The following is a 21,954-nucleotide window of genomic DNA, read 5'->3' as shown; positions in this document are numbered from 1 at the left end:
TATTGACTGTACGTTTGTTTATCCCATCTGTAACTCTGTTATTTTTCTCTCACTGCTTTGCTTTATCTTGGCCAGGTTGCAGTTGTAAATTAGAACTTGTTCTCAACTGGCCTGCCTGGTTAAATAAAGGTGAAATATATATATTTTTTAAAATAACAATTTGTTGTATTAAAAAATATTATACTACTGTCTCCAGTCATTTAAACTGTAGTAGAACTGCATGAAATGTGTTTATAAAAGGCCAAATTTTTCCCATGCAAAGAAACAAGAAATGTATCTGATATATCTGAACCAACCAGGTACAACCCTAAATCCGTAACCATGGGCACTCTCTTAGATATCATCCTGACCATCTTGCCCTCTAAATACACCTCTGCTGCCTCATTGCCTGCATGCATAATGGGTCCGCAGTCAAACGACCACCCCTCATCACTGTCAAACGCTCCCTAAAACACTTCAGCGAGCAGGCCTTTCTAATCGACCTGGCCCGGGTATCCTGGAAGGATATGGACCTCATCCCATCAGTAGAGGATGGTATTGGAGCCCTGACCTCAATCCTATAGAAAATTTGTGGGCAGAACTGAAAATTCACCCAACTTGTGGGAAGCTTGTGGATGGCTACCTGAACCGTTTGACCCAAGTTAAACAATTTAAAGGCAATGCTACCAAATACTAATTGAGTGTATGTAAACTTCAGACCCACTGGGAATGTGATGAAAGAAATAAAAGCTGAAAGAAATCATTCTTTCTACTGTTATTCTCACATTTCACATTCTTAAAGTAAAGTGGTGATCCTAACTGACCTAAGACAGAATTTGTACTAGGATTAAATGTCAGGAATTGTGAAAAACTGAGTTTAACTGTATTTGGCTACGGTGTATGTAAACGTCCGACTTCAACTGTATATTGCACTGGTCATCCCCAAAAGCCAACACTTCCTTTGGCCGCCTTTCCTTTTCCAGTTCTCGCCTGCCAATTACTGGAACAAATTGCAAAAATCTCTAGCTGGAGTCATATCTCCCTCTCTAACTTTAAGCATCAGCTGTCAGAGCAGCTTACCGATCACTGTACCTGTACACAGCCAATCTAAATAGCACACCCAACTACCTCATCCCCATATTATTACTTACCCTCTTGCTCTTTTTCACAACAGTGTCTCTACTTGCACATATATCACTCCAGTATTAATGCTAAATTGTCATTTTCTATTTATTGCCTACCTCCCTACTCTTCTACATTTCTACACACCGTAAATAGATTTGTCTATTTTTCTCTTCTATTGTGTTATTGACTACATTTGTTTATGTGTAACTCTGTGTTGTTTTTGTCGCACTGCTTTGCTTTATCTTGGTCAGGTCACAGTTGTTAATGAGAACTTGTTCTCAACTGGCCTACCTGGTTAAATAAAGGTAATACAAAATTTGAGCTCATGTTGTGCAACATTTCTATAGGCTATGTCATTTTGTGAGAAAGCAGAATGTTGATGGCCTCATTAAAAATAAAAGGATCCCATCAGCTTTCTATAGGCTAGGCCTACTATATTTATTTCTCAATTTTCCTAATATTAAGCACATTGCTTCGCTTTACAACATGAGTATAGTCTGGCTGGCATGAAAATGACCTGCGGGGAAAAGCATCACTAAATGCTTTTCACCACATTCACTATTTAAGTGCATAGATGACAGGTATTTTTCCCCCCTGCCCTTGTTCCAACAGGTGCATGATAATGGTCCATTCTAAATCAAAACCAATTTCACACATATATTATTTAGTGTATGTAAAAACTAGATTAAATTAAGAATAGTCTGATGGATGACAATATTATCACTTGTGAATGATGCCCAGCATGTGCAGTAAGGCAAGAAACAGCATGTCTTTTTTTGCAACTTTTTCAAATCATAGTCACACACATCATGTAGCCTAGCCCATAGACCTATATGTTTTGAAAAGGTTTGTATCACAACTAAAGTCACCAAATAACTCCAAACGTAGCCTACAGGCCTACAACCCCTGGAACACGGTTAGAGAGCACATAGTCTAGAAAGCCAAGTGAAACGTGTTCTTATAAACCCAGCCATTGCGCAATCGCATGTGAAAACAGAGTTTTGACTGGCCACTATTTAAAACAGGATCCCAGCTTTCTCGTGCTGCTATATTTATTGCTAAATTCTTACAATTAAGCACATTAATCTGTTTTACAATCTGGCATACATGTGTTTCAAGTTTGGGGAAGCTAATTTTCACCGTAAAAATGCTTATTTATAATAAAGCATTCCATGCATTATTGCATTTGCAGACTTATGTAAGATAGCCTACTATTCATAATGTGATGAGTAGATTGGATAGTCATAATTTAGGCAACAAAAAAAAGACAGTTCAAAGCATGGCTGAGCTCGAATAGCATAGAGTAGGCCTACGCTATTTTTTTATGTATTTATTTTATTTTACCTTTATTTAACTAGGCAAGTCAGTTAAAGAACAAATTATTATTTTCAATGATGGCCTAGGAACAGTGGGTTAACTGCCTTGTTCAGGGGCAGAACAATAGATTGTTTACCTTGGGGATTCGATCTTGCAACCTTTCGGTTACTAGTCCAATGCTCTGACCACTAGGCTGGCTACCAAATCATGAAGTGTTTATGAGGTCATTTTATGATAGCATTTGCATTGATATCAGAGTGATTAGAGGGACAATAGATCACTTGAGTACCAGGGCATTAGTGACTGGGAGTTAGCCAGTTTTGTACACTACTAATGACCATCAGTAGCATCAGTGCAGTTTTGGAGAAGCCTAGTTACCGTGACTAAATGGTCATGTGGAATTTGACTGCGGTAATATGGTCACCGTAACAGCCCTAGTCACATAAACAAGGACACTGCATGTTTTTTTGTCATGCCTAGTAGCCAGGTCTGTTTGTGCTTTAGTCAACTTCTCTATCATTTATAGCCATGCTAAACATTCCAGAAGAAAGAAAAAGATAAACTACTGCAATTCTATGTTTCTATAGTTCATATAATTTAATTCAGTAATATAATAGCATGGGTTCTGTCGACAAAATCATTGACAATAATAACCAACAATTAAATCATAATCAGTAAACTCTTCAAGCAGGTTGTGTGAAAACTATACATCACATTTTTGCATCCTCTGTCCTTTTTTCCTTCACTCTTAGCCTCTCCTTGAAAATACATTGGAGCCTGAGGGGAGGAACTTTCACTCCTCTCCAACCAATATGCTTTGAGAGGGAGATGAGGAATGGTGGAAACAAGGGGAGAATCTCAATTTAATTTCCTTTATTCATCACATCCCCTCTCCTCACTTCCTTCTCAAAACCCATTGGATGAGAAGGGCAGAGGGGAGAGACCTCTGACCTTTTCGTCCAGTGGGTTTTGAGGAGAGAGCATGCAACGAATCAAGGAAATGCAATTGAGATTCCCTCAAGGACAAAGGAAGCAAGTATGTGACAGCTATTACATTTTATTTGACAGTGCCTGGCTGACTGAGCTACCATAACACCCATGGCCTGTACAGAAACAACCCCTAGCCCCTACTGCCCAGAGTCGGGACACTTGTGAAGATCTGCGAGGGATTGATGGCTGGTGACACAGTGACAGCTCCACCTTACCCTCTGATAGGCATGGTGGAATTTTGCAGGTATTGCTTAAACCTGTGCAATTCTCTCAGATCTCCAGAAGTGTCTAGGGGTAGGGATTGTTTCTGGACAGGAACCCACAATCCTTTAGGTGTGGACCTACTGCACAACACTTAAAGCATTGATTGGATGTTTAATTAAATTGCTATACACACATAGATTTGCACAGGTGTAAACTGGACACACCCACGGCACCCTATCAGGCTGAATAGACAGGTCTGGGTAGCTGGAGACCCAGCTACCCAGCTTCATCACTTGCCTGTCATTCAGAAAATCCTTTCCTGAATCAGCTGATGTTGCGCGCGATAATGTCCGCGTGTAACTAAACAGCTTGACATCAAACACACATCAAACAAATATTATGTGTAATTATTGAATGACATTATAGATTTTAGTTGTATTAAACATATTAAAGTTACTCTTTCTGCTTGAAGCGTTGGATTTTTCAAGCACATACATTATTTTGCATATGTGTGCCCATGAAAACTGTTTTCACACCTTAACATAGGGAGATACGAAATGTTGCAAGGTTACAGTACACTTCCGACATTTATATACAAAAAAAGAATCCGACAGCAATATCCAGGAATTTCACAGAATCAAGATCAATGTGTAATTACACTGAAGGAAAAAAAAGCCACAGTATTATTAATGGCTTTGTAACCGCTCCAAAAAAGTTGTCTACTGCAAGTAATGCTCACTTGTGAAGGTAGTTTATAGAAAGACCCATGTGTAATGCTGAAATGTAACCACTTTTATCACATTCCATGTGTCAGTATTTACCGTCACTCATTGGCATTGTATTTTACAAATCTAGTCTTCTGAATCATTAACAAAATCATGTTTCAGATTATTTTGTTAAATTATTTCTGCTGTTTCCCCAAAATTATATTTCCACTAATATTGTAGCGTTGTAGGTGTTGAAAATGTTACAAATAGCGAATTGATACAACTACGAAAAAATGGACAGTGCAACAATTGGATCGATCATGTTGTACAAATTCAGCAAGCTTTCGCATCAAAATCAAATTGCCAGTCCTAAACGCTACAAAATGGCAGCTGCTCAGTGGTCCGAGCCACCGTATAGCCGACTTTACATTAGTCATTTGGATTTTTTTTTTTTTTTCTTTTTACCGCAAAGACCTCTGGGCCACTAATTTATTTGACGCGGTGAATTGTGGGCAGTCATTGGTCCTCCGAGACGTACTGTCAGAGACAGAAGAGGAAAAGAGACACCCCACTCGCTGTATTTTCCTGGTTCAATTAATGTCAATGAACTAAGTAGACCCGACCAGGCCCAGCTGCAATCGCATTGGAGTCTGAGAGACGCACCCAGTTAAGTAGACCGGAACTGACCATTTGTTTCAATGGTATACGGCTTGTGTGAACTATCTTCATTTATCCACCATCTTTGTTACTGTCTGCTGCTCTTCCATCGGAAAAGATGGCTGCCTCGGCAGCATCGGCGGGTTCTACCCCCGGTTTTTGCCCAAGCTACGCCGTGATATGCTCCTTTCTAGAGCGGTATGGAACCTTGCTTGATTTACCGGAGCTTACATTTCCACAGTTGGAGCGATATCTCCAAGACACAATCTCAGGTATAGTTTGAAAAGCGCGAGCTACTGTGGGAAGATGGGACTCCACATTGCATAGTGTTCTGTCGTTCGTACTAGTTGTGTTATTGTGTGATTTCCAAACATAACCCATTTTATATACATGTATTGTTGTCCCAGATGTATTATTAGGATCCAGGGTGAAATAGATGCATTGTTTAACCGTGAACTGACCGAAGATCGAAGGGCTTCGGTGAAATTTGGGGCTTTAAATTACAATTTATTTTCCAACCAAGCCAGCCTTTATCTGCCAGGGACTGAAATGCACTTCACCACACAGCCTACAGAAAATATTGTGCTTTGAACTTTTGCTCAAAGGTGATCTGTTTTTAACATTTATTAAAGTATATTGGGTACTCCTATTATTCGGTTTAGGGTTGAGTGTGTTGCGTTAAGGACAACATTGTCCATTGTGTTTACATTTAAGTAATGTTTTGGCATAGTGGTTCGCTCGCGCTGTATTGCGCATGCGCATGCTCATCTTCTGGGCTTCCTGCTCAATGGTTAAAAATAATAATAATAATAATATTTTTTTTATCAAGGGTATGGAGCACTTTTTATATTGGTAGTGGTTAGGATGAAATACAGTAGACAGACACATAGCATTATGTACATCACTTTAGACATGTAATGCTGTAGTTTCAAATATTTCCATCAATCTAGACTCTAGATGGATCGTATTTGAGAAAACAAAGTGCAATCAAATGCACCATGGTTAGCATCCAACTTCCAGTGTGTCTTTTGGTTTCACTATTTTCCTTAAGTAATGTAACCCATTATACTAGTCTGTCTCAAGTATGTTTCGTCTTCAATTGAATCATGTTGTTCCCAGCTTGACATTCAATCTGTAACACATTCAATTGTTATCTCAACGACACACTCACGCAAGAACTTCCTGCTCAATGGTGTCCTGCTGTAATTACGCAAAGAATGGTCTGCTTTATTCAAACTATTTTGGCGGATTTTGGTTGTTTGTATCACACATACTACATTGTTATTCCATACTTCCATATTATTGTATTAGTCATGTTACGTTTTTGTTTTATATTGTTAGGAAATTAGCAAATATCTATTTTGAATGCATTGTTTTAATAAATAAAACCACGTTGCGTCATGCGCGCCTTTAATTTTGGTATTGTGCACTGTCCCAGTGTCTCCACTTTAGAGATGTATGACTTGTCTCCTCTCCAACGCCCAGGAAGTTCCAATTCAAACTCCCAATAGACATCTCTGCAAGCGTTATAATGTCAAAATAGGTTCGTTACTCAGCAAATATGGAGTTTCGCTGAGCAATGTTCTTCATTTACTTCGTTACGTCTGGTATGTACTTTCAAAAAAGGTTGAAATGAAAATGTACAACCCACTGAAAAAAATGCCTATTGGCACCTCCAATATCTGGCTTTACTGCCAAGCACAGGTCGGAAGTCTACAACAGTTCAATGAGGTCTCCAAGATGAATTTATTTTGGTTGTTGTAAATGTTTATTTAGACCTTTTTTGGAAGGACATACCTGCCATAACAGGAGTAAATGAAGATAGTTGCTCAGCGAAATTCCATATTTGGTGAGTAACTCATTTATTTTTTTGACATTATAAAGCTTGCAGAGCAGTCGAATCAGAGCTTTCTGGGCGTTAGAGAGGAGACTCATTGGCGACATCTTTAACGCACAGATACTGGGGCAACTGTGCACAGGAGTTTTCTTTTTAATATGTGAAGAAATCTTTATTTTCTTATTCCCCACTCTCATCAAAGCATATTTCAATTCCGTTGTCTCCATTTGATATTAACTAATGCAAAACTAATTCATTTGAAGTGCTAATGGACCAATACCTATACATCTTATGAAATGTCGTAGGATATGGATTCGTGACTGTGTGAGGGGGATTCATATTCAAGATATACATGCTGTAGCTATTTATTGGCCTATACAATAGGTGATATGTGGTTGAGAAACATTGATGTTTACCAAATGGTGTCATTATCCCACCTCTCCCCTCAGTTCCAAAGATCTTGGTGGACCTTCACGTGAAGTTGTTGAGGAAGATTGGCAAGTCAGTGTCCGCAGACAGATGGGAGAAGTACCTTGTGAAGGTAAATAGATCTCAGAACAAGGCTGGATATTTTCTGCACACTCAGATACAGTTAGGCGTAGCTTTATAGATTAATCACATTTAAATATATAACATTTTTGTAAAATACAGGCAGTGGCATGAGTCTGGGCATTCTGAATGATTATAGTATTGAGGTTAACCAAAGGCTGATGGAATGTGCTTTCTTACAGGTGTGCCATGAGTTCAACAGTACTTGGGCATGGGAGCTTGAAAATAAAGGATACAAGGACATGTCTGTGGAGTACAAGACTGGAATCCTCAAAGTAAGGTTGCAATATAGCTGTATAGTTGCAATCTAGCTATAATTATGCAAAGACATGCAACATATTTCCAAACAAGATGCAGGTAGTAAAAATTAAATCGATTTTCACGTTCTTAAATAAGGCCTTTCTTCTGTATGGTACAAAAGTAAATTCTCTGAAAATAGTAATGCCAGTGGTGGTGGGACATAACTTGTGCAGTTTGCCCAAGTGTGTTGTTGTATTGCAAGTCATATTGCTGTTGCAATATTCCATAAAAAATATTGCAATATATTTGGCCATATCATGCAGCCCTACTAACATAATTATTTCCCCCTAAGTGCAACATTCTCATACTTTCTCTCTTTTCTATCCAGCATTTGTGTGAATGCCAGTTTGATGACAATGTAAAGTTCAAGACAGCAATCAATGAGGAGGATCCTGATCAGATGCGGCTTCTCCCCATTGGCAAGGACAAAGATGGCCTGATGTACTGGTTCCAACTTGACCAGGACAAGAATGTGAGGGTCTATGTGGAGGAGCAGGACGACCTGGACGGGTCTTCCTGGAAGTGCATTGTCAGGTACTGTGGAACCATTGGAATGACGGGCCGGGTGTGATTCAGGGGAGGAAAGATGCATACTGTTGTACTGCAGAGCCTAAATGTCAAAGGTCTTGTATTCCAGGTGGATCATAGATTACTTGGTTTATATGTAATTGTACCACAAGATTACTAAACTGGAAAGAGTTAATTATCCATCTCTATACAGAGACAGAAACAGCTTGGCTGAGATCCTGGCACTGCTAAAGACTCAAATCGACCCAGCACTGTTGACAAAGAAAGAAGGAGAGGAGGAAGATGAGGCGAAAAATAATACTGGGGGAGAAGGTAGTGTTATGCCAACAAGGCTTGTTACACCAATAATGTTGTCTGTTATTTGTTGTTTACTCACAAACATTTTCATGATATTGATATTGTCAAAGGTAAACAACTTATTTCCCTGATAGATGCAGTTCTAAATCTTGTACTTTTATTTTCTATGAATATATCATTCTGTTGTAACTGCAATTCCTATTTATACCTTTTATCCTATAGGGGAAGTTAAAAAGACAGAGGATACCTCAGAGGATGAAGAGGACAAACCCTCCAAGGGAACAACTTCCTTAGTCTCTCCAAAAACCGAGATTACAGAAAAAGAGGAATCACAGCTAGACGAATCAGATGCCAAATCCTCATTGAATGGCCTCAAAGATGAGTCAGAGTCAAAAAGCCAATCAGAGGAGCATATGGTGGATGACAAGGTCACCATAAACACCCGGGCCATCAAAGAAGAGCCAATGGAGGTGTCAGAATCCAAGGAGAGCACAGCCACAAATGCTACAGAGCCTCTTGCAGAGAAACCTTGTCTGACGCCACAAACAGAACAGACAGATGAAGCCAAGAGGAAGACTGCAAATGAACTCCAAAGGGCCATGAAGAATGACCAGCAGGCCAAAATCCCATTGAAAAAGAGAGAGATGAAACTTTGTGAAAATGTTGATAATAATAGTGGCGGTGGCAGTAGTATCTTTGTGCAAAACCCATCTGTTGCTCCTGTCAAAGAAGCTCCTGAAGTTGAGGAGACAAGTAAAGAGATCTCTGATGCCCCGGTGGGGACGATAGAGTGTATAAGTGATCAAATGAATGGTGATGCTCAGCCTACAACAGAAAAAAGCGTCAATAATGGTTTAAGAGACTCTGTTGATGGCAAAAAACAGCAAACAAAAGCTGCTGCTGGGGAAGAACGTAAAGCAGCAGAAGCTAGTGCAATAGAGAAAATAAACCTGGACAAGGAAAAAGAGGAGATGGCAAGCAACACTGAGGTGGCCATGGCCAATGAAACAAGTCTACAGAAGATGGTTTTAGCAGAAAAGGAAAGCACTGAAGATTCAGAGGAAGTAAAAAAATCTGCCTTAAAAGAGGCTAAATCTCCGTCCCCTCTAATGACAAAGCCATTGACTTCATCTAAGGATGCAACAAGCCCACCGGAGAAGCACTCTGATTGTAAAGAGGAACAAAATGTCAAGGTATCCAAGTGGGATGTAAAAGTGTGTCGTACAGAACACACAACCTATACATCAATAGAAACCGATGAAAACCCTTTGTCTAGTAAGTCACAGAAACCAGATGAAACTAAAGGAACAGATTCATCCATTACCTCTCAAGAGGTCAAGTCAGCTGTCTCTAAGGAAACAGACAAAACAGTTGTCAATAAGGACGGTTATCCCCTTTCTGTCGTGAAAGATATGGAAAAACCACCCTGCACAAAAGGTACAGAAAAGTGGTCAAACCCTAAAAACCCAGAAACCTCAGTCATTACTAAGCAAACCGGGAGACCTGACCCAATTACAGAGAAACCAGACCACTCTAAATGCATAAAGATGCCAACAGTCGGAAAAAATACAGAGAAACCACCCGACAAAGAGGGTGTAGAGAAATGTGATGTTTCTAAAGATATCAAAACTTCTGTAATTAAAAAGACAGAGATTTCAGAAAAGAGTAAAGATGCTGAGAACCTGGCCATCTCTCAAGAGACCAATACGTCCTCATTCCTTAAAAAGGCAGACAAACCAGTTTCCAATAAAGAAGCAGAGAAACTGGAGAGCATTAAAGAGACTGATAAATCGTTGGTCATTAAAATGACAGTAAAACCAGAGGCATCTAAACATACAGAGAAATGTGATAACCCTAAAGACAATAAAATGTCAGCTGTCACCAAGGAGAAACCTGCTGTAGGCACAGATGTAAAGGCTGCCGCTGAGGTGAAGAAAAAAGCTGTCCTGGAGGAAGTTTTCTCAGCGTCTATCTGTAAAGATGAAATGAGAACTGTTGCTAACGCGACTAAGACACAATCTGGACCAAAAGACATGGAGATGGCAGACGTCTCTGAGAAAACAACCCAATCACAACTGGGTGAACCCAAAAAGGTAGAGAAATCGGCTACCCCTAAAGATATTGGGAAATCGGTTACCCCTAAAGATGCAGAGAAATCTACTAAATTGGTTACCCCTAAAGAAGGTGGGAAATCGGCTACCCCAAAAGACACAGAGAAATCAGCAATGCCTAAAGATACAGTGAAATATGCTAAATCGGCAGCACTTAAAGACGCAGAGAAATTGGCTACCTCTAAAGATGCAGAGAAGTCTGCTAAATCAGCTACTCCTACCCCTACAGATGCAGAGAAGTCTGCTAAATCCGCTACACCTACCCCTAAAGATGCAGAGAAGTCTGCTAAATCAGCTACACCTACCCCTAAAGATGCAGAGAAGTCTGCTAAATCAGCTACACCTACCCCTAAAGATGCAGAGAAGTCTGCTAAATCCGCTACACCTACCCCTAAAGATGCAGAGAAGTCTGCTAAATCCGCTACACCTACCCCTAAAGATGCAGAGAAGTCTGCTAAATCAGCTACACCTACCCCTAAAGATACAGAGAAGTCTGCTAAATCCGCCACACCTAACCCTAAAGATGCAGAGAAGTCTGCTAAATCCGCTACACCTACCCCTAAAGATGCAGAGAAGTCTGCTAAATCAGCTACACCTACCCCTAAAGATGCAGAGAAGTCTGCTAAATCCGCCACACCTAACCCTAAAGATGCAGAGAAGTCTGCTAAATCCGCTACACCTACCCCTAAAGATGCAGAGAAGTCTGCTAAATCAGCTACACCTACCCCTAAAGATGCAGAGAAGTCTGCTAAATCCGCTACACCTACCCCTAAAGATGCAGAGAAGTCTGCTAAATCCGCTACACCTACCCCTAAAGATGCAGAGAAGTCTGCCAAATCCGCTACACCTACCCCTAAAGATGCAGAGAAGTCTGCCAAATCCGCTACACCTACCCCTAAAGATGCAGAGAAGTCTGCTAAATCCGCTACACCTACCCCTAAAGATGCAGAGAAGTCTGCTAAATCCGCTACACCTACCCCTAAAGATGCAGAGAAGTCTGCTAAATCAGCTACACCTACCCCTAAAGATGCAGAGAAGTCTGGTAAATCAGCTACACCTACCCCTAAAGTCGCTGAGAAATCGGCTAAAAACACAGAGACTACCTCTAAAAAGATTGTTCTATCTTCTAGGGGACAGAAACCAGACACTGAAGAAACTGAGAAACTGGCAGACACAAAGCCAGTTGCAGAAAAAGGAGAGAAACTTGTCACCTTTCAGGACGCCAAGCAATTACCCTCTCTCAAAAAGTCTGTCCCAGTGGAGGTGAAACAGGAGGAACCTATGGAAATGCGTTCGGAAAAGTCAACACATGACAACATAAAGATCAAGGGACATGCTGAAAAAGGCTGGCCAAAAAAGGCTGTTAAAAGTGGAGTGAAGTCTGAGACCAACCCTATCAAAGACCCAAAGCCCATGAACTGTGATGCATCATCAGAAAAACAGGCTATTAGTAAGAAGGCATCATCTCTCACTGAGGGTGAGACGGACAAAAGCCAGGACAAAGTAATCAAGGAAGATGCCACAACACAGGGATGCCACCCAAAAGAGGATGGGAGTAAGCCTGATTATCCTAAGAAAAATGACAAAAAGGAGGATGATGGAACTGAGAAAGATGACAAAAATTCAACGGTAGAAGAGAAATTGGGTCAGGCAAAAGCAAGTGAGGGGTCTGAGGAAGATGATAACAAAGAGGATGAGGACAAGGGTGAAAAAAAGGATGCGGGAACAACATCAGAGATCCAAGAGGAGGGAATTCGCCTGAAAATACGCGGGATTACCCACCGGAGGAGAGCTGAGCTCCAGAGAAAGGAGAGGGACTCTGGGTCAGATACTGGTGAGACTGGGAGATCCCTGAGGAGGTCACCCAGGATCTGCAGGCCGACCGCTAAGGGGGTGGAGTTCCAGGACAGGAGGATGGAGAAGAAAGAGGCCACACCCCCTGTAGAGAAGGGTGATGAGGAGAAAACTGTTCAGAGGAAACCGAGAGAGAAGGTTGATCAAGATGGACTGTACAAATCCAAGGTAAGTTTTTTTCAGTAACTGCAGATATTTCTACATTCATATGTTGGATTGTGAATGCATGTTTTTGGATCAACAGTGTCTTTTAGATCAGGGATTCACACATTGTCAGCCATCAGGAACTTGTGTATGCTGTCCTACATTAGCTTCAGCTTCATGTAACCCAAAAAGTTAGAATGTCTGTGTTTATGATTTGGCTGTCAAGATGACATATGTTTTCAGGGGCGACGGAGGAGAAAGACCCGGTGGTCCAACACTCGAACACAAAGGCGCAAAAATAATGATTCTGGTGAAGACGATGAAAGTGAGTCGAGCGAAGAGGAGAGCGAGGAGGACAACAGTGATGAGAGCTTTAAGGTGGAGAGGGGCAAGAGGAGGAAGAGGAACAGAGAGAGGCACAGCGACGACTCTGACACCTCCTCGGATGATGACCTCCCCCCTAACGATGACCCCTGCAAACACTGCGGCCTCCCCAACCATCCTGAGCTGGTGGGTCCTGAAAATGTGATCCCTATTTTCTCAGCTCAATAAATGGCACAATGGGTAGCATATAGTTGTGATAATTATAATGGAATTGCCCACATGGTGGGCTGCAGGGTTCTGGTCAATTCCACAAAAGTTTCAGTCAATGCAGAATGTAAATCAAATTCCAATTCCACGTGTTTGTTATTTTAAATGCATTGAAGAGAATTAAAATTGGAATTTCAGTGTACTTTCTGAATTGAAATGGAATTGACCCCAACTCTGGTGGGCTGTCAGTGGTTATACTATATTCATAATATGTATCTAAACTGACTGATAAGACTACAAAATAATGTGTTCCAGCTAATACACCTTCGTGTTCCCCTCACAGATTTTGCTGTGTGACTCGTGCGATAGCGGCTACCACACAGCCTGCCTCAGACCCCCTCTCATGATCATCCCAGATGGGGAGTGGTTCTGCCCACCCTGCCAACATGTAAGTAACCACCAGATGGTAAACAATTGGTAGTTGCACTACAGTTTGGATGCTAGCCACATGATTGTTTTAAACTAATGTCTTGCTTTATGTGTGGTATTATTTGACATTCTTACCCCTCTCTCCTTGTGACCCCTGCAGAAGCTGCTCTGTGACAAGCTTGAGGAGCAGCTTACTAATCTCGACGCTTCCCTGAAAAAGAGGGAGCGCGCTGAGCGACGGTATCAACCTCTGAACCATGACAAATGACAACAGGAAGATAATGTAGCTCATAAAGTTGTTTTAAATTATTTTATTTTCTCCCTCCAGAAAAGAGCGGTTGGTCTATGTTGGAATCAGTGTTGAAAACATCATCACTCCCTCGGTAGGCAGCATTTGGTTGCTATGGTTATACCATCATGGAAGTCAATTGCAACACATCCAGAATTCAGTGTGTTTGTAGGACATCTGTGTAAGATGGTCTGTCACTGTTCATTGCCTAGCCAAGACTGATGTCAGCATAAATGTTTGCTGCCTATATTGTACTGGGAACTGACACATTGCCAACTGTCATTTTTAGTTGGAGGTAGAGGAAGAAAGGGAGGAAGAGGTGGTGAAGAAGGAGAAGAAAGAGCGAACCAAGAGCTGGGGTCGAAGGTCCACAAGGGCAAAGAAAAGCATAAGCTACAGGTATGACGTCTGTACTGAACTCATGGTTATCAGAACATTGTGTGTGGCTGGTCTTTATTTATTGTTTCAGTATGGTGGCGGATAAATTCCCTGAATAATTTCAATGTCTTGTTTGCAGGTTTGATGAATTTGATGAGGCTATTGAGGAGGCAATTGAAGAAGACATCAGAGAGGCTGATGGTGGAGGTAGGAGAACATTATGGAATATGGCAACCAAGTGCCAGAATTATGACTTTCATTCAATAGTTTATGCTGCATTTTATTGATGTTCTGAAATCATTTTTGGCTGCATCATTTCATCTGTGCAAACATGGTGCTTGCTCAGATGCCCTAATAATTGTGCACTCCTTTTAATAAGGGTTACGAAGAGGCTGTATTTCATCCTAAGATAGATGTTCCCTCTCTGCCCTCGTATACATATCCACTCATATCAGTTTTGTCAGGAGGAGTGAACGAGGGTATAAGAGGGATTTTCCCTGATTGAAATGCAGCCTCAGAGCTTTTTAACTTGTGTAGCCTACAAACAATCTTTGTTTGCCTGTTGGATTGGGTCTAAATGTTATCATGTGCTGCCCTCTACAGGAGCTGGTCGAGGCAAGGACATGGCCAACATCACAGGCCATAGCAGAGGGAAGGACATGTCCACTATCCTGGCAGCAGGAGAGGGTGGCGAGGGCAAGGAGAATGGGTGCCTGCCGCGGCCCAACGCCAGCCAGCGCAGGAAGAAGCGCCGGCGTCTCAACGACCTGGACAGCGACAGCACTATGGAGGAGGAAGAGAGCGAGGACGAGTTCCGTCTCAGTGACAGGTAGGTTCATTAGGAAAGTGGGAGGTAGGGGTTCATGAATCAGAACAGGGAGGTTGTGTCCATAAGGCACCAAATGGAAGACAACGGACTGAAACGCAGAGGGACTACCTGGACTTTTTTTGTTTTCCACTGCAAAATGTTTTTAAACATTTCCCATTGTGTGCCATAATGAACACAAGCCAAGGTTCCACTTCATTGATGGCTATTACATCCAGAAAGGTGTGACACAAAGGGGTGTTGAATTCATTTGTCACTCATTCTTCTGTTTTTTTCTCTCTCCACTGCACACTTTCATGTAGTACGGAGGAAGAGGAGTTTGTGGCGTCGGACAAGAGCGATGCAGAGAGCGAAGTGGCAGTCGACTCCAATGACGACAGCGACTTCGGCAGCACACAACGCAGAACCGCCAGGACAAGGAGGCCAGCCAAACGTCAGAGGAGTGCTCAGACGCGACAGCGCCGCACACCACGAAGGTACTCAGACGATGAAGAGGAAACGAGTGAGGAAGAAATGGGTACGTTGGCATCGTCATTTCCTCTGTGGTTTGAAAGGACATTACACTCCAGAATCAAACTTTGTTAGATGTTTTCAGATCTCAAAAGTGGTCTTCTCTTGGGACAAGTTCCAGGCCATCTGTTTTGTTGATTCAGCTTTATGCCGTAATCCAAAATTAATTGAAAAGGTCCTGATTTGTGGCGCTTATCAGTTCCATTCATTTGGAGTTGAGGCCTTCAGTACACTGGTTAGACACAGCCAATTGTGTCGGATGTGGATCCATCTTTTGACTTTAATGTCTGAAAACTTCTGTGTTGATTTTGTAATTGTCCTTTTGAAAACCTATAGGTATGTGATGTGGCTCTCTTTCTGTGTAACTAGTGTCGGAGGGCTCCAGCGAGTTCAGCGATAGCGACCTGGACTGTAGCCGACGCCGATCCCGCCGGAGTCAGACGACGAAGCAGGTCAACTACTGCGAGTCGTCCGGAGACTCTGACGGCTCCAAGGCCAACACAAACCGTGACAAAGTCAAACCGTGGCGGCGCCTCGCCAGTTCAGACAGCGAAGGTCAGGCAGACATTTTTTTCTAAACGCGCTCTCTTTGCCTCACCGACCCCGCTATTAGCATAGGTTCTCTGTAGGATGTGTGTAAACTGTAGTTAGTTGTCTAATTAATTTGTTTATTTAACGTGTCCTCACTTGCCGTCACTTTAACTGATATTAACAATAATATGGTTTTATCTAACGTCCATTGTTTCCATGTACCTGGTTCTTTCAGCGAGCTCCTCCAGAGGCTCAGACGACAGGGAGAGGACTAGGTTAAAGAGGAGGGACGACTCGTCTGAAAAAGAGTCCCAGCAGCACCGCAGACGACTTTCGCTGAAACGGCGGCGAGCCTCTGAGGAGGACGATGACGACCACGATTCCGATGAATCATCGGAGGGAGAACGTCCTGTCCGCAAGCGTGTGAACCGCATTGACTCGGACGACTCTGACAAGGAGGAGGAGAAGGAGACGAAAGAAACCAGGGAAGAGGAGGAAGGGGGAGTGCTGGGGAAGGGAGCCAGCCCGTTGGACTACGGCCTGGTGGAGCTGCATCCCCCCACCAACGGACAGAGTCCCATCAAGGCCCTAGAGGGCCTGGCTCACATTGGGCCCCAAAAACCTGGGGCCACAGCTGTTGCCATAGCGCCCAATGGACTGGAGTTGGCACCACAGGATGATGATGAGGATGACCTGCTTGGGGTCACAGACCTGGTGGACTTTGTCTGCAATAGTGATATGTTGTAAAAACCCAAGTTGTACGTTTGTTCTTTTCTGTAGTATTTTTTTAAATGTTTCTGTCCTGTCCTTATTATAAAACTGTTTTATTCATCCTCCTTGTCCCCCCCATTAGTATGACCCCATCCATTCGTATGAACTGGACATCTTACGGGGGGAAAGTTTATTGTCTTCACACCTTTCGCAGTGTGATTGTACAGTCATTGAGAGCACTAACTCCGAAGGTTGTTAAGTGGCACGTTACTTTGCATTGTCTTATCCTCTGTAAATGACACACAAATCAACCTACCTGTTTCTCCAGCCAACTTACAGGGTTGTCTACTCAGGGGTCCATCCACTACCCCCACATACAAAGAGTCCATCTCCCAAATTCTTGGTTGTGTTCATTAGGCCCCAAACGGCAGAAAACCGACAGACCGAGAGGGACTACCTTGCCTTGTCCATTTAAGAAACGCTGATTTTCTGTTGTGTGACCTAATGAACATGACCCATGACTTCCTGTCCTGAGAGGCACCTCTCAGTATTCCTGCCTAGCAAAGAGGACATTTTATTGTATGACATTAATTGTTTGTTGGTAGGATGTAGATGTGTATTGTTGTTCAACATTTTTATGAGAATAGATGTCAGGGGTCAAACTGCATTCCATTTACGACTTAAATTAACATAGTTTTGTGGATCAACTGCTGGAAACCAATCGTTGTTTTTATCCCCCTGCTCTTTACCCCAAACTTTAAATATGAATGTCTTCACTTTTTTGATATTTGAATTCCACATTTTAATCCTCTTACATCGATCAAACTATTTATTCTTTGTTTTGATGTGTTAAATTCTATTAGTCATTTGTTTGATAAGCTAAACCATTACACAGGTTTCCCACTTTCTTTTATAGACCATTTAAAACAAGCACTGGATGAAAAAGCATGAGCATAACAGTTTTTAAGTCAGAATTTCCATAGGAAAACATGACACAGAACCATCGTCATCATCATGCTAGAAACAGACTGGGAGACCAGACCCATACTTTCTAGAAAATACAATCTCCAAAAGAGTGTTTCTCATGGATTTGGTTAATTGTTTTTACCCAAAGTATTGAAATGTTGTACTGCAGCCTATATCCCGTTTTTATTTTTATCAAACGTTCCCATCAAGTGGTATTTTAACCGTTTTTAATTATTGTTACAAACACTATTAAGGCAGCTAGCTCCTCAGTGCATCACGCCAAATTACAGGTGTCATTTAATCAACATTAAAATCTGTTAACTACCACCACATTGACAAGACTTTCCTTTAAATGGAGGTTTGAGTGTATTTAATGTCACCAACTAGAGTAGACCAACCCTGATCTTCTCACCTCTGTGCATATGTTTCTAAAAACCCTAGTTTAGTTTTTGTGTACGTATAAATATAATTTGTGTGTGCTGCCAACACTATCAATGGATTAAATGCCCATGTTTTAGACTTTTTTTATATGCTAATATTCGAAGGGATTTGTTATGTACAGAATTTTCTGCCAACTTTCTCTGTTCCTCTCAATAACCATGTCAGCATTGTAACCATTATTTTACGTACGTTGTGTTTTTATAATGTATATCAAATCATCCACTTATTGTTTTCCTCCTTAGCAAACCAAGTGGCATACTGTTTCCTATGTACCTTCTTGTCAATACTGTATGTAGGTTCAAAACCTTGAAGTAAAGGTACTTACTGAGTATACACCTAACTAACTACCTGTCGTTGTTCATCGACTATTTTTTATATTTTTTTAAATATGTTTTTAAAACGTCCCCTGGTCTTTTCGGAACCCTCTGCCACCACCAGTGTTGATTGTAGAGAACACTACCCTCGCTCTAGTCTTCCCTCTACATCTTACTGCATCAACTGGAGACTAAATAAACGTCTCCGATCTCAAAAGCCTATCCTTTGTCTGTTCTCAAATATGAGCTAATTTTGGTTTTAGGGTTCCATTTTGAGGTCAGGTTAAATCACTGCCTTTCTGGGCCTATGTTTAAACAGTTTCTCAGAGTAGGACTGCTGTCCATATTATTCATAATGATCTAAAATGCAACTGATCCTATATTGGCACTCCTACTCTGAGACTGAATACAGGCTCTGGCCTTGAATCAAAAGAAGATTATGGATAAACGGCATGCTGGATTAATCTTTGTTAGGGAATGATATACCAGAATGCAACTTGTTTGGGGAAATGGTTCAGACCATAAATTGACCTCTAATGTTAGTGTGTATATCTAGTTTTTGCTGTAATGTATATTTAGAGGCATTTTCTTTTATCGAAATAAATATATTTGGCAATTATTTATGATTGCATCTGTTTATAATAGTTTTCCTTGTAGAGGGGTTGTGATATTGGCACCACTGTTTTGTAATGAATTCATTGGATATCTGGCATGTTTGTTGGATGTTATTTTGTTATGTGCAGATGCGTTGGCCACCTTAAGGATTTACAAGGTTCAATAGTCACAGACCTCTAAACTCTTTTGCGCAGCAGTGTTCCTTGTGTCTTGCTACTGAACAAGAGAGCATGAACCAACCACTGGAGGCACGGACGACACCTGGCAGGACTGATGAGTTGTGTTCAGTAAGCATAAAATGGTAGAAAACAGAGTGAAATGGGGAGGTGCTAACTAAACTTGTCCAATATGAAGCCCTTGTTTTAATTTTCAGTTGTGCCCCAATGAACATGACCCTGGACACAAAGGTGGCCATCGTCAGAATCATGGGAAAAGTTCAAGATAATTTCTTAATTAGAGCGCATTTAAGCCTGCTTGTAAATTTGTCTTTTGTAAAGAAGTGTTGGCATGTGTTCATCACCAATGGTAAACTTCTGATTAGTCTTGGTTAACCACACAATGTTTTTAATACTTCCGTGTGAAGGAAGATTTCCGAGGCTAATTAAAAATAATTTCTGAGCTGCCTGCAATGCACTCCACTAACATGATAATATTGACTTGAGTTACCGCACCATTAGTTGGACTGCCCCAAAGCGTCTACTGGCAGTTGCATTGTGGGAATCATATGCAAATGACTAGGGTTAGTTTACCATCGTTTTGGGATGAAAAAAATGTCTGATTTCTGATGTAATGTTTTCAAGAGATTACGTTTATCACCTGTATTTCATGAGTATGACATGGTGGACCTACTTCATTTTAAATGACAAATCTGTTGGAACAAATGATCATATAAAGGTACACTAGTTGGGAGGGGCAGTCTGACACACAGGCAGTCCTCTGTCAGGGTGAAGTTGGTGCCAATGATTCAAAAGTGTTTGTTCCTTATTATTGTTTATTACAGGTAGAATTGGAAGACTGGGGAGACAACTATACTGTAGGTCTGGTATATCAACATTAGCTTGTAGATTGGTTTTCTATGTTTTGTCTGTTACTCTTCAATATCTTTTTGTTAACTTTACTCTATTTTCTTTCATATTAATACGATCTGTACATTTGTCATAATAAAAAGCTTTTTTAAACAAGGAATGGTAGGCCGACTTGTTTTCTGTCTCTTGAAAAGGGAGAGGACAGCATGATGGTGTGAAACATTGATACAATCAGCTTTCTGACTAATGCAGGCATGTCCACTTGAGAACCGTGCTTCTACACCTGCATTGCTTGCTGTTTGGGGTTTTAGGCTGGGTTTCTGTACAGCACTTTGAGATATCAGCTGATGTAAGGAGGGTTTTATAATACATTTGATTTGATTTGAGAACATCTGGAGAAAGTGTTGAGGGGGCATGGTTCCTTAAAGATGCATTAATTAAAGTTTAGTTGCTATTGGTTTCTCCAGAAATGTTGACTTGTGTGGTTGATGTATGGTTTATTTACACGTCTTAACTCATGAAAACAATATTTTAGGTCGTTTTTTTGTTGCTAATCGGTGTGCCTCTTTCTGTCAAATTAGGTAATTTCTGGAAAATACTTGTCTATTTTAGGTGGATTTTTGGCTCAAATGCACCCCTAGTTGTTATTAAAGTTCCGTATGGTTTATTTGCGAGTTTGTTTTGCAGGGTCGGGTGCCCCGGGTGGATTGGAGAGGTCTTTTACGTACCAATGGAATGGTCTACACACACTCCGCATACCCGGAGCACTGGGCCTTTTAAAACGAACTAGCCCAATTTATAAACAACCAAATTACAGCGCTCATAGGATAAATCGGCTGCCCCGCCCAAATCTTAATTAGACTACCCTCCGCCAACTACAGAAACTGGTGTGGAAAGCAGTTCGTTTGGAGTTAAACAACCATCGGAAAGGGGTCTCAAAAAGACTTTCAGAACACAGCAAGGCAATTAAAGGAGCGCAGTGTCATTCTCGTAACCGAATTGTCCAGGTAACCTCAATTCTCCGGACATCATACATCTTTGTTTATAAATCTGCAGATAGGTGGAAACTATCCTATCAACATGTTTAATTCACTCCATGCGGGTTGGGAGGACAGGGAAGCCACGATGGTGAATCTGAAAAACGTATCTCCTCCAAGTGAAGGAATACGGTACAATCAAGGTGAAATCACCGCTGTTTGGAATGGCGAAGGGCTTGGACCAGGAACTCTGTACATTGCAGAAACGTGAGTGTTTCCATATTATTCATCAAGAAACTCCGCGATTTGATTGAAATCTACTAGTATGTGTTTGACAAAGCCTTTCCTCATATTGGCTACCTAAAGTGCGTAAAATGTATTTTTCATTATTGTCTAATCTCTCCCCAGATGTGTATCATGGTTCGATGGGTCTGGAATGGGGTTTAATTTGAAATACCCGTCAATCAGTCTCCATGCAATCTCACGCGATTTTACCGTGTACCCAGGAGAGCACCTGTACGTCATGGTCAACACCAAACTCAACGGTGAGGTTTCTCCAAAGATACTTTGTCTTTCTCCCAATTCCAGTGTATTCAGAATAGTCTCACTTTCCGAAGTGCAATGAGGCCATGCCAGTTTGAAGCGAGTGGCATGTTATGAGAAGTTGAGCCTGTACATAGACCTTATTGTAACAAACCCTTAAGTTACAAAGCGTTTTACTTTTGGAGTAAAGACAAATTCAGGAAGGGCCCTCAGTTTCTTTCTCTTTGGTTCCTAAAGTTAACATAACCAGTTTCCATTGCACACGATTT

At 41.4% G+C, this 21,954-nt stretch overlaps 2 protein-coding genes across 3 annotated transcripts in view; both read left to right on the top strand.

Moving 5' to 3' along the window:
* Positions 1–4,817: 4,817 nt before the first annotated feature.
* Positions 4,818–19,144, top strand: LOC110533476 (remodeling and spacing factor 1). Its single transcript, XM_021617725.3, has 16 exons — positions 4,818–5,251; positions 7,266–7,357; positions 7,548–7,640; positions 7,994–8,199; positions 8,387–8,505; positions 8,713–12,623; positions 12,843–13,109; positions 13,474–13,578; positions 13,720–13,799; positions 13,888–13,942; positions 14,138–14,247; positions 14,366–14,433; positions 14,830–15,055; positions 15,355–15,569; positions 15,932–16,117; positions 16,329–19,144. Exons 1-16 carry the CDS (start codon positions 5,098–5,100, stop codon positions 16,838–16,840), a joined length of 6,399 nt encoding a protein of 2,132 aa, XP_021473400.3. The 5' UTR covers positions 4,818–5,097; the 3' UTR covers positions 16,841–19,144.
* A 1,660-nt stretch (positions 19,145–20,804) lies between these two features.
* Positions 20,805–21,954, top strand: part of LOC110533474 (methylosome subunit pICln) — a 19,499-nt gene continuing 18,349 nt past the window's right edge. The window contains exons 1-3 of one of the 2 annotated variants that reach the window (XM_021617722.3): positions 20,805–21,172; positions 21,281–21,409; positions 21,551–21,687. In XM_021617722.3, the coding sequence (XP_021473397.2) occupies positions 21,291–21,409; positions 21,551–21,687 (256 nt within the window). In that variant the 5' untranslated portion in view covers positions 20,805–21,172; positions 21,281–21,290. Of the gene's footprint in view, positions 21,410–21,550; positions 21,688–21,954 lie in introns of both variants that reach the window. The other variant, XM_021617721.3, reaches the window with a different exon arrangement.

Source organism: Oncorhynchus mykiss, chromosome 10 (assembly GCF_057628025.1).
Source record: "Oncorhynchus mykiss isolate SJ-2025 chromosome 10, ASM5762802v1, whole genome shotgun sequence".
NCBI lineage: Eukaryota > Metazoa > Chordata > Actinopteri > Salmoniformes > Salmonidae > Oncorhynchus > Oncorhynchus mykiss.
This window is presented reverse-complemented; position numbering and strand designations above follow the sequence as displayed.